At 37.7% G+C, this 13,758-nt stretch overlaps 1 protein-coding gene across 1 annotated transcript in view; it reads left to right on the top strand.

The window, feature by feature from the left end:
* Positions 1-9,633: 9,633 nt before the first annotated feature.
* Positions 9,634-13,758, top strand: part of LOC145777884 (uncharacterized) — a 37,796-nt gene continuing 33,671 nt past the window's right edge. Inside the window, exon 1 of the mRNA XM_082589240.1 lies at positions 9,634-9,765. Within this exon, the coding sequence (XP_082445366.1) occupies positions 9,645-9,765 (121 nt within the window). The 5' untranslated portion in view covers positions 9,634-9,644. The remainder of the gene's footprint in view (positions 9,766-13,758) is intronic.

Raw genomic sequence — 13,758 nt, 5'->3', positions numbered from 1 at the left:
TTATAATTTGTAAAGGAGCGGCGGGCCGGATGATTTTTCTTGGCAGGTCGTAGGTTTGCCGCCTCTTGGTGTAAACGACAATGTTATGGGGAGTCTGGGGGGCTTTGCTCCCCAGAAGTTGGCTTGACTTTGACTGCTGCGCCTCTGGGCCCACCTATTTTTAAAATGGTTCCTCCATCCCTGCTTTTCGCTTTCTTTCTCGGATCCCTCGTTCTCGGTACTGCTCACGATATGAGTAATTAGTAAATCACCTTTTGGCGAACTTCTTTCACTTGTATTCCAGGTAGCCATTCCAACCAACGCGAAAGTCGGTAATTCGGATGTCGCGCTGGCCAGAGTACATTGTGAAACTCACATTGTGAAACGAGATTTCCGTGAAAACCAAAATGCTGCATAGCGCGTGAGGCTTAAATTACCTGACGGCGCTAGCCTCTAAGATCATTAGTTTTGGTGATCTTGACTAATAAAACGTTTCTGTTTTTGTGAACCAACCCAGCAAACTGTCCACTTGAAGCGATTGACTGTCTCATATCATTGTTATAAGCCTTGTTACTCAACGCAACAAACAGTGTACCAGCCTCATATTTTAATCTTAACCGATTTCGCTATCACAGTATCCTCAGTATGATCATGTCAAGATCAAAAATATTAATAAAAAAAAATAATAATAATAATACTATAATGGAAATAAAAAATTAAAATTCTTCAAAGAACCTCGCATTAAAAATCTAGTCGCGAAGAAGCAGTGTCAAGTATCTCACTGATGTGTACAATAAACAGACAAAAATGCAATTTTTTGGAATGATACTTATTTAAAATCTAGGGGGGCGCGAGGCACATGACCATTATTGAAAGGGGGCTTGATAGAAAAAAGGTTAAGAACCACTGCTTTAGGACAATACCACCTCGCGAGAATTACACAATTAAAGTATCACACTTGTTCAGTAATATATAATGTAGCCTGCCGTGGAGCTACAAATATTGATTGTGATATACGTCTTCTGATCCCTGTCCCTCGCTTTAAAATATTGTAGCAAATATAACAACACAATTAACACAATCGCCCAACGCGATAATACACACCAGATTAAATGTCTTCAAATGACTCATTAGTTTATTGTGGCATGTTCTACCAACGAAAGCATTTCTTAAAACAATTTTGGTACAAAGATGACTTTCTTTAATCTTAGACAAATAAAACCTAACAACCAGATCGCATTTAACAAAATGACAAACTAAAAATTACAAACGTTTTCGGCCATACTCATGTTAGCCGTTTCAAGTAGCCAACTGACTGATGTTCCACATAAATTGAACTTAACAATCTGTTCTACATACACAAAAATCGAAAAAAAACATAAGAATGAAACGGCAAGGCAGAGGAGAGACAAAATCACATGACGCTTAATTGCTTGGCAAAAAAACACAAATCAATGACGCGAACTTACGTGAAGACATTTGGCAGATAGGGGGCAAACATCTGCCTAAACAGTGATTGCTACGTCTACTGCCATACTTTTCATCATTGTTAATGTCTTCAGCACAGTAACGAGCTAGATGACCCATCTTCCTACATCGGAAACACTTCCTCTCCGGACAGATCTTGGGCAAATGGCCTTCTCTTTAGAAGCTGTAGCAAATATTTTCATCAAACGAGCAATTCTTGGCTATATGTCAAATTTCTCCACACCGGTAAAACAGTAGTTGTCACGCAGCGCTTGTCCTCGGAATGTCCGTCATCAGCAACGCATTCCCTGACAAAGTGTCAGCGTCTCCCGCATCGATAGCAAGCTCCAGGTGGTCGTTGCTTGTATCCTCTCCTCCGTTCCTGACCCTCAAAATATCAACAGTGATAAGATTGTCGCTGATTTGAATCATCTCTTGCTGAACAATCTTGAGCAAACTGACCATTCTTACCACAAGAATAACAAGTCACTTTAGAATTTGTTTTAGGAACATTTCCAATTATAACATCAACTAAAGGTTTTTCCATCCCTAAGCTATTTCGTGTTATTCGTATTGGCTAGTACAGTGGTTCTCAACCTTTTTTCTTTCGTGGCCCATTTTTCTGTGCATAAAAATTCTGTGGCCCATTAAGTTTTTATGTAGGAAAAAAAAAACCAATAGGTTTATAAACAAAAAACAGCAGAACATATTTCAATGCGGATTATTTATTCAACCGACCAGTAGTGAGATGCTTGCTCCTGAACATTATTAACCAACATGTCAATTTTTGGAGGCGTTGAAGATAACGCACAACGCGCACCCATCCTCCAATTCAAGATGGTTCCAAGCCTTCGTTTTCATCCGCACCAAAGTGGAAAACCCTGCTTCACATAAATACGTAGGCTACTGCTGAAAGGCAGCAGCATTTTTATGTATTCTTTACCGATACGCTGATAAGAAGCACACACCCTTGCCCAAAACCGGCAGATTGATAAGGTCTCATGCATGTCTTTACAAGTAGAGTCGTTTCTCAAGTCAATGAGCTCATCTTGTAAGTCATCAAAAACTTTTCTATTGATATTGCAAAAGGGTTTCTCAACAGCTCTAAATCAACAGCAGATATTTCAGGAAAGTAGTTTAAAAATTCCTTCCAGAGACTGACAAGATGCTGCAATATTCCAGAAAACAAATTCATGTCCAAGTTATCTTCAATCACAGATGGGAGGGTCTCAAGCATTGCAAAATTCTCTTCTCAGCTTTTCGTTTCCAGTTTTAAAGCTTTTGCGCTAGCGCATTTAGAGCGTCGGTAAAGTCAAGTACCTACAGTTGAAGTTCTACAGTTGCATTCATTATTATATGGTGTTGTAAAAACTGAGTTGATGTATAACTGTGTAACTTATTGCAATAATTAGAATGATGACTGCAACTTTGTAGCTGAAACAGCACCATTATTCATTGTTACCAAACAAACACTTATGTAAAATTAACTATAGTGACAAAAATGAAACAAAATGGTTCAATAAATCTCTCAATTTTTTAAATATGTCTGTGGCCTACCTCAAAATGCTTCTATGGCCCACTAGCAAGCCATGGCCCACCGGTTGAGAACCGCTGGGCTAGCAGGTCTATCACGTTAACCCTTAGGCGGTTGGGCTCTCTGGAGTCTTGCTCAGTTTGGGGGGGGGGGCTGTCGATTCTTCTTATGCTTTAGGAGTGATATCTCTGTTATTTTTTAAGGCACGGTTTCAAAATTTGGGATTCACTTTGTAAAACTATTCACGCAAAGCATATCGAAAAATTAAAACTATGTACATTTTAGAACTGCTTATATACGTTGAAATGTTGATGTGACTTATGACGTTTGAATTATTTGGTATTTTTTGATAGAGTAATGAAAAACATGCATTGCAATGTTGTGATTAAATTTTTTTTACATAATCTTTATTTAAATCATTTGATTAACGAGACATGGGCCAAATTAATTGCTTTCATCCAGCTGGTGGAAAAATTTTGAACAATAGAATATGAAATATTTCAGAGGATGTGCTGAGAAATGCCTTATATCTCTCAATTTATAACCTTTATTCGCTCAAAATTTCAGCTCAATAGAGGTGAATAAAAGTTAGGAAAAGTCAAGAAATCTCGTAGTCGCAGCTTCAGTGGTTTTAGAGATACAACTGTTGATACAAAAAAGTTGAATTGACAGCCCCCCCCCCAACCTTCAAAGGGTTAACTCAGAATTTGATTTTGAGGTGAATTCGGAGTCTAAAACGATGATACGTTTTGGAGTAGATTGGAGGGTGTCCACTGTCCAAACGTTTTTTCGTAAACAGTTGGTCGTAAAACAATTGCTCGCAAACAATTGTTCGTAAAATTAATTCTTCGTAAAGCATTTCTTCTTGCGCGCAATTGACTATAATACTAATTGTTCGTAAAACAGTTATTATTGTCTATGAACAATTAATTAGGATAGCGTATATGCTAGAGATGTGCTGGATGTGACGTGCTTTAGACGATCAGACAGAGTGTGTAAAGCATAGCCGTACGAGCCAGGGGGGCAGGGGGGGAGGGGGCAGCCGCCCCCGCTGTTGTTTCAAAACGTCGCGAATTCAGGCAAAATCTTGCAATTATTAGGGCAAAAATTGCTATATGAAAAGCTACGAAATTGCATGAATTAAGAAAAACTATAAATTAATATCTTTTACCTATCAACTAAGTACAGCCTCTTATTTGCACAAGAAATGTGCCGCAAAATTTTCATTAGGCACATCCGTATTGATGTATTGCATGGTGATCAAACTGTAGTACGAAATGCATTTAACCAACTGCATCATGCCAATTTGGGCAGCCACCAAAATATGTCTCTAATACTTTTGTGAAACTGCCCAAATCAAAACGCAAAATTTGCTATATAGGCCTATAGCTAATTTTATTAATTTCACAAATGCATCGTGTTGATTTGGGCAGCTGAAAACATGAAATTATTTGATGAAACTGATTAGTCTGTTCATGCAACTGCCCAAATTAGCGTGAGGCAGTTTCCCCAAAATGAACAAATTCATTAATTTTTCCCATTTACATAGCTGTATCGTTTAGATTTGGGCAACAAAAAAATATGAAATTATCTGATCATAGTCTATTTATAAAACTGCCCAGATTGGCATGATGCAGTAGCCTCGGCATCAAAATTTACAAAGTCTTTAATTTTTTTCATAATATCCATAAATGCATCATCTTGATTTGGGCAACTACAAAATATGAATTTATATTAATCTGGTGAATACTTTTATGAAACAATTCGGGTGGAGAGGTTTACAGTACTTTTTCAACCATAAACAGACATAGCTAAGAAACACCACAACATTTAACAAAAAATGTTATGCCTGTTAAAATTAATGTTAAGGTGCAAGGGCGTCCGCAGGTTTTCGGTTAGGGGGGGTCAAGGTGGGTTCACTCTGTCCTTTCGGCCGGATGCAAATTTTTTTTGAAAATTTGACTATTACAGTATTACACCATCCAGACAATTTATCATTTTTATCAGTGTTTACATTTCTACGGATTTTTATCAAAATTGGCCAGAGCAAAAATTATCAGAGTTATATAATCGTGTTATTGCATACTATTATCGTGCTCAAGTGAACCTTGCGTAATGTGTAATATATACATTTGGGGTAATAATGCACTTTGTTTTGTCATAACTGTGTGGTTTCCGCAGCGACCGACTGCTAGTAGCTAGTCGTTCCAAGAAGAGACAGTAAAGGAAGGTAAGAACAGAAAAAAAGAAGCATTTCAATTACGCGATGGTATTTGGGAGTCTATATAATCTTTAAAACCATACACAGAAAAAAGTTATGAGTTGTGATTATATCAACAGCAAATTTGAAAATTAGCGTCAAGTATTCAGAGCAAATAGCCTACTGGTGGCACCAGTGAGGAATACTATCGTTGCTCCATTTATACGTTTCTTACATGGACTCTTTAATCCAGTCTCTGAAAAGCCGCTTCTCAGAGACGAACATGCCGGCATTCATGTTATACCGAGTGCATCCAGCGCAGATGGAGAAAATTGACCGTTCAGACTACAAAGCCCTGGTTAAAACCATACACCAATTCTACAACTTTGACAATTTTCAGCAGGACGCCATGTCGTGGTATGACATAACCATAAAAGGAAAATTTCCTCAGTCCGAAGACCAGGAAGAATTGAAAGTTGTGGACTTGGTGAAAACTATGAAACTTTTTCCAGTTGTAGGCTACATCAAGCGATGATAACATTACTGACCCTCCCCGCCACTACTTGTACGGTAGAAAGATCATTCAGCACAATGAGGCGGGTCAAAACATGGCTCAGATCAACTATGTCTGACGACAGGCTATCCGGGCTGTGTATGAGTATCCACAGAAGCCGAATAAACTCGGACAAAATTTGTTCATCCAAAAAGTCATCGAAAAATTCGGTAAAGACCCACGTCAACTTCACTTTTTATTCAAGAACTGATTAACTAAACTGGTGGCTGATTGTTCTTTTCTGTATGATTCAATGTTACGAACAGCTTCATTAAATTCACGAAATACGGGATGATTTTATCTGAACCTGTGAATTATCCTTCTTCAGATATATGTGAGATAAAGCCAGTGCCCGCACTAGTAATGTGGTTCTAAGAGTAGCCTACAGGAGCTCAAGTTGTCGAATTTTGCGATTACGGGTAGCTCGTAGGTATCTTCGTAAATTAATAGAGGAAGTGGGATACTCCCGAAGAAGGGTGATGATCACAATCGGAGAGCTTGACCAGCCAGTCATCACTCGTATCACCTTCACCCCTCCCCCCCCCCCCCTTTCAGAAAATTGCCTATTTTTGCATGTTCTCGCTTTTTCATTTTGCATCCAACAATTTTCCAGGGGGGTCAGCTGACCCCATTTGCCCCTATGTGCGGACGCCCATATTAAGGTGTTGCTTAGCTGTTTGGTTACTTTTATAAAAGGGTCTGCTACTATTCGGCGAGTTTCCTATTCGGCGAGAGCCTTTTTCGGCGAGTTTCCTATTCGGCGATTTTTTGAAAATCAAATGACGCCTTCTGCAAATCCGACGATTGAATATTATTCAATATTCAGACATTGAATCAATGTAAATACGAACTGTTAGGCTAATTGGGTTCTTTGAATCCTACGTCACCGTCTGTATGCAAACTTAAAATATATAATATTAGTTATTTTTGATAAAGTGAATGTCATCTGAGACACCAAAACCTAACCCTTGCACGCCGTCAGCAAGAAGCGGTTGACTTGATCACATCGAAATAAATTGAGAATTAAAATAAAGTGCAATCAGCCTCATGTTTAAAAAGAATATATATTTCGCTACATAAAAACAATGAAAACTATCAATACTACAAAAAAGTGCTCAATGCTAAGCAAAAAGCAAAGCAGAGCAAATTAAATCAAATATAGTTATTACTATCTGAAGCCTTTACAAATTGTTTCACCTACCGGATTATCAGAAGGTCTTATTTATTCTATTTGAATAAGACCTTCTGATGATTCGTTAGGTGAAACAATTTGTAAAGGCTTCAGATAGTAATAACTATATTTGATTTATTTCGCTACATAGTAATAAGCATCTTCAGTTCTTATTCAAATAGAATTTTTGTCATCAAATTACCTAGCCTAACTATATTTTTAGAAGTAGTGCTGCCAGATCTTTTTATTTTTTGTACTAAAATTCATATCATCAAAACTACTTTAATTGATTGAACAAAGTTTATTTGAACAGAAGTAATATGTGTGTGCTTTATTACATTTAATTATAATTTCTCTATTGTTATTTACTTTTTTCTGAATCCGCATGGTCACACTGAGCCGGTTTAGGGCAATGTTTATTTTTTGAGTCTTTTATGACATCACAACTGAATATTTAAGTGGCGTTGTTTATTATTTGTGGTGTGTAAAACAATATTTGTTACTCCTACCTACCATGCCAAAGTGCAGAAGCATCGAGCAATGCACAAGCAAGGTATCTTCAAAGATGAATTCAGTTGTTCTATCTTGATTACTTTGGTAAGAAATTCTAGCTAGCTGGTGATCAGTGGCGTAGCCAAGGAGGGGGGGTTGCAACCCCCCTTTGGCACGCGTGTGTCGTCACGATATGGAAAATGATGCTTTTAGTCTATGCATCTAAAACAAAGCTTGCCTAATTTTAAATGAAACATGCAAAGAGCGAGTTTTGCCATTACCAAACATTCAAATATCTCAGCCAGGAATTAGCAACAAGAAAAAATAGAGACTTGTAGCTTTATTTCCGAAAAATGCCGAAAAAAACATGATCTTATCCTTTTGCTATGCCACCGGACAGCACCATTTTACAGGAATATTCATACCCACATTTTTTGTTGAAAATACTCTCAGAATGCATCAAATTCAAAGTAATTTTTCAAAATTTTTTGGGGGAAGCCCCCAGATCCCCCGCCGCTGGGTGTCGCCGTAAGCGAAACACGCCGTCAATACCCTCCTTTCAAAATTCCTGGCTACGCCACTGCTGGTGATCTTTTTATGTTAGTTTTTCACTTTTATCATGCACGCATACATTATATTTGGACAATTTCTATAAAAGCGTGCACATTTGGGCAAATTTACGTTCTGCCCCCCCCAAAATGGTTTGGTCTCGTACGGCTATGGTGTAGAGTCCTTGATTCAGAATGGCATTACATTTTGTGTGCAGCGAAAGAGGAAAGCCAAAACTTTTGTATAGTGGCCAGCTTTATTACAAAGATTATAGTGCACTTAACGCACAAGGGCAAGTGCACTTAACGCACAAGGGCAAGAAACTACTTAGGATATTGGAAATTTGAGCATTTTCATAAGAAACGTTCTGCACGAGTAAGCCTAACAACAGGGGCGCCGAAACGATTTTTGATTGGGAGGCAGGATTATGAAAAAAGGTACTCTTTTGTTGCTGAAAGGCCAATTTTTTTAAAAGTTTTAAAACAAGATATAGCGATAATGCTCATCTATCAGCTCACTATCGAGTAATGATACAAGTGTCCGGTATACAAAAAAAGACATCATGATATGTTACCATGATGTAACCTACTGTGTTGCAGAATTTTGTGCTGTAAATATTATTTTGAGGTACCATAAAAATAAAAGATTATAATTAGGCTAAAAGCGAATTGCGGAAATTGTTATTGCAAAATTAACAACTGAAAAAACTGAAGTAACAACTGAAAAATTGTTCAGGAAAAGTTGACCTATCACCTGTTTACGAACAATTCACCTATACGAAGAATTGATGTATACGACGAAATGATTTACGAAGAATTGTACGAAGATTTAATTCTACGAACAATTCACCTATAACCCGGTTGGAGTGGAGTCTAGTTTTATGGAGCAAAAGTGAAGTTTCAAAATTCCCACTCCGTTTAACATTACAGGCTTTCCATACAAACGTTGCCACAGCGATGTTTATGTGTAATGGAAAGAAAGAACCGAATAAGCTTCACTTTTCCAAAAAAATCCTCTGGAAATGATTGAAAACTGCAGAAAAAGTTAAAATCTAAGCCTAGAAATTTTTTTAACTTTTGAAAAATACAAGTCTTCTTTTTGTACGAAAGTAAGACCTATGCATTTTGGCAAACAAAGACTAGAGTTATAGTGATTGCAAACAGTGTGTATTTTTTAAGAGCCTGCGCTCTTTAAAGAGCCCGTTAGTTTGCTAAAAGAACACGTGAACGTAATGTTTCAAAAGAAAGCGAGCGAGTTTCAGCTTTGAAGGAAATATATACTTTCCTTGATGTAGCCTACACTAAATCTTAGAAAGTCAAAGCTTAAGAAGTTGAATTTTTCAAGATAAAAATCTGGATCACTGTAGAATAGAAACACATAAAAATCACCTACAGAAGTTTTACTGCAGAATTCACCTTTTTTAATAGGCTTCCAAGTCATTAGATTGGGCATACCCGTACGTACTCGGAACGATGTAGGCCAAGGTGGATTTACCATGGATTTATAGCAACATTGTTAATTGCTTTGACAGTAGTATCCAAAACATATTAATTGCCTACTTAGTTCAATTGCTGAAGCTTGTTTTTAAAGAAAGGTGGGGCCATGGCCCAAGAAAAAAAATACAGTTAACATTTTTATATAACTCTGCTATGCCATGTAATAAATTTAAACGTTGCAGGTCAGCTTTATTGATTCAAGTATGAAAATGAACTACTTTTCCATTTTGTTGTTTTCCGCTATTCCTCCTTTGTGTCTCCAAGATCAACCAAGCGACGCCATATTGTGCAGTCACAATGGAAGCTCCAGTTGCCTTGTTGAAGGTAAGTCGTTGTTTATTCTCTTGATTTGCTAAAATCCTATGGAGTTTTGTAAGGAAAAGTGGAAACGATACCTGCTTTCCAAGAAGTGGTTTTGAAAGCTTCGAATTATCTTTCAGTTTCATGAATCTGTTTTTTGAATTACACGGATCTCTCTTCAAGGAAGCCTATATCTAACTTTGGTGTGCTTGCTTGGGGAAGTTGCTACGCACAGGGTCGTTGGGATTATTGGGATTAGAAGATGTGATGAAAAGTATGTTGAAAACGATTGCAGAGTTCTAGCCGATATTGAATAGATTGTACAATTGGAAGTTATTGCCAATTGTAAAGTAGCTGATGCAAGTAGTAGTGTATATTTATTCTGAATCAACTAAGACGTTTGTTGTTCAGAATTTGATTTATTTATGTGCTGGAAGTGGTGAGTCATTCATCAGTTTAAGAACTTTCATCTATCATTTCACAAATAGAACTATTTCAACATTTATCTGTCTGCTTAACGTTTGATTAAAGGGGTGTGTTATTTGACGAATTTCACGATGGCAACGTGGTACGGTGCTTAAAATATGTGGAGTAGTATCCAAATCAGAAATATGAAAACAATTATCATATTGGACCACCCTAACCCCCATGTACATGCCCCCTGAAAAGGGGGTGTCCATATAAATTCACCAAAATATGAGTTTTTAAGCCTTTTCACCAAACGACGTGTAGTTTGGCGGTATTTATGGTGTTCCTATAGGAGTTTTCGGGGTCTGTGAGTTCAAATATGGCATTAGAAATTACCTCCAAAAATCCAATACAATTATAATCTAATATGGCGGCCAAAATGGCGCTTAGAATGGGTACTTTCGAAAAGTTTAACCAAACATAGTCATGTAGTATGTCGAATTATAGGTTTTCGGGGGCGTAGAATACGAATTCATGATTATTTCAAACGAAAAATAAGCTGATAACAACATATTTTCAAACTTATGACGTATATGCAATTTAGTATAAAACACAATATTCAGGTCTTTGTTAGATTCATGTCGTCAAGAACAGAATTTAACTCAGTCATCGTAACATCCGCTTTGCAACTCAAATTACTCAGGTAAGCTTTCAGATTGGCTCCATAAACAGAAGATGGCAACTTTTTATGGTCTTTCAATAAACGAAAAATGTCACTTTGTTTTGGAACTGAGAGTGCAGTGTCACGGGCGTATTTAATCTCAAGGTATAACCGCTTCTGTTTCTCAATCTCTGTTATATTACTATTTAGAATCTCATCCACATCAGAGTCCTTCGTAAAAGGACCGCCTTGTTTTTTCAGTTCGTTTAAATCATTATTTTGTCTTTTATCAAGTGCTACATTAGCTATTTCTTTGTCGGCGAGGCCCTGTTGTTGCAAATGCTTCTGTTGCTCATCCCAGGCTTTCATTACTACGGGAATCGTAAACTTTGCAATGTTGCCATATTCTCGGAATGAACCAGAAGATTTGGATTCTATCAAGTCCTGTGATTTGGCATTTACTTGAACAGTCGACGTACACTTTAAGTTTTTGGCGCCTCGTTGTTTGAGTTCATAATTTATGAATCCTACTGCCCGTTCTGAATCCAGATTGTGTATAAGGCACTTTCTAGTTTTTCCAAATCCATTCTTGACAGAGCAATCTCCGATACCTCATCTGAAATCTAAATCCAAATATGTCCCCTTTCTGGCGTTGGAAACCATCCGCTAGTTTTGGTAATAACATAGTAAGAACCTTAATCACTTCAGGACGTGTGTCTTCAATTGCTTTACTAAGTGACTTACGGATATCTTGGCTGTATGTTGTCTGGTTGAAGCGTTCCAGGGAAAAAAAGTTGCATGCAGGCTGTTCGAGATTGAACAAAGCCTGAGCATCGGTGTCACGAAGGTTTTTATTCAGTGTTTGGAAAGCTTCTGTTAGCTTTGAATACTTAGTAGTTTTTGCTGTAGTGAGGGATAGAAAAGGTTCTACCAGATGCAATCCAATCAGTGCTCCTACAACGTACATTACTCTCATGAAATCTAGTTCTAGAAAACATCTTACAATACAAGCGAGCTGGTTTGTTACTTGCTGAAATTTTTGTAGAAATCTATTCACGTCTTGAAGATGGTGAACAACTACAGCGCAAGTGAGTGTCAACCGATTAAATCTTTCATCTTATAAATATACGGAAAGATTCTTTTTCGGCGCTATGAAGATATCAAAATCCACTGCTCTGTTCCAAGGCTTGTGATCGAAGTCGTCGTTTACGAGCCTTGTTATGCAATCGAGTGCTTGCTCGGTCACACTTGAATGTGTATTACTTGCTTCAACGAAGAATTTTGAATAGATTTTGTCCTTTCCAAGAGCGTTTTCTTTCTCTGCCCATAACCTCGTGATTATTCTATTGAAGATCAAAGTTGGATGCACATTACAGAAGAGGTGATCAGGGATGTGCCCAGTCTCAAGTCTTTCAGCTACAAGTTTCTCTACCTCTAGATTGTGCGAAGTCTGATCAGTAAGAATGAAGTCAAGTTTTTCAAACAAAAGTTTGGTGCTGACTCCACTAGCAGCTGATAACACAGGGCAATCTTCAGTTCTGCTAGGCTTTCACGAGTCTTGTATGCAATTGGCAATGTTGGTAGTGGTCGAAACATGCCATTTACCGTTACACCCTGAACTGAGAAGGACCCAGCTCCTTGCTTTTTTGATCCGTCACCTGCGCCTAACTGTAGATTTTTCATCGCTGTCCATCATCTGTTTTACGATTTCATCTAACGCCAAAGCTTCTAAACTTCGCCCCACCTGTTTCACGTTGCGCTTATCAGGCAACGTATCTCTGTCTATTTCATCGGAAGACTCCTTATGAAGTTTCCATTTTCGACTAAAAACCTTATTGCCGATGGTCACAACGCCGCCTGTGTTTCTGACATGTGGTTGACGCTTTTTAGTTTGTCCATTGCCTCGTAAATCTCTGGACGCACTTTTGGTTCACCTAAACGGATGTGACGATACTGCGTTGGCATGTCATCATGTTCATCAGATATACTGAGACCAAAATTAAGCTTTCGTTTCTTTCTGTGTCTTCTTGAAACTTCCTCAGAATCACTTACTTCATACTCGCTTCGGTTTTCTTCAGCTGATTGTTCGGAGTAGCCACTTATCTCTGCTTTCTCTTCCAAGTATGATTTTTCTAAGACAGCCGTCTGGCGCGATCTGTCGATACTCTGCATATCCTGAAGATATTGCAAAACACAATGCAAAATAACAAGCATACTTCATCAGTATGAACATATATAAATACTCAGGTAACTGGATAGTAGCATCAAACGAAAGCTCAGGTAATATTCATTGCTCATGAAAAATAATAATAAATACTCAGGTATATTCATTGCGCATGCCAGAAAAGAATAAGCCTATACTTTTGGGATCAAATTCGTATTCTACGCCCTCGAAAACTTATAATTCGACATATCACACAACTATGTTTGGTCAAAATTTACAAAAGTACCCATTCCAAGCCCCATTTTGGCCGCCATATAGAAATACCGCCATATTGAAAATTCTTAGGAATTTTCTAATGTCATATTTGAACACACAGACCCCGAAAAGCCACATATGAGTAAGATAAATACCACCAAAACGCAAGTATAGTGGGTGAAATGGCCAACAATCTCATATTTTTCTGAAAATAGGGGTACCTTATATTCAGAGGGCATGTACATGGGGGTTAGGGGGATCGTATGTCGAATTTTTATAAATATTCTAGATTTTGATACTGCACCACAAATTTTTAGCAGCGTACGTATGAATCGACAATTAACACACCCCCCTAGTTTGATATTCCAATAAACTACGTTATCAATCTTTCCAAAGTCTCTTTTCATGTAAGAACTAGAAAGAATTGTGACATACATCTTAAAATTGCCTTGGAAAGCCATAGCCTACCTTCTACTTTGAAAACCACTGCTCAAATTCTTGCGGTTTCATATTATGCACACATTCATCA

The sequence above is a fragment of the Aplidium turbinatum genome, chromosome 10 (assembly GCF_918807975.1).
Source record: "Aplidium turbinatum chromosome 10, kaAplTurb1.1, whole genome shotgun sequence".
In the NCBI taxonomy this organism is placed as follows: domain Eukaryota; kingdom Metazoa; phylum Chordata; class Ascidiacea; order Aplousobranchia; family Polyclinidae; genus Aplidium; species Aplidium turbinatum.
This window is presented reverse-complemented; position numbering and strand designations above follow the sequence as displayed.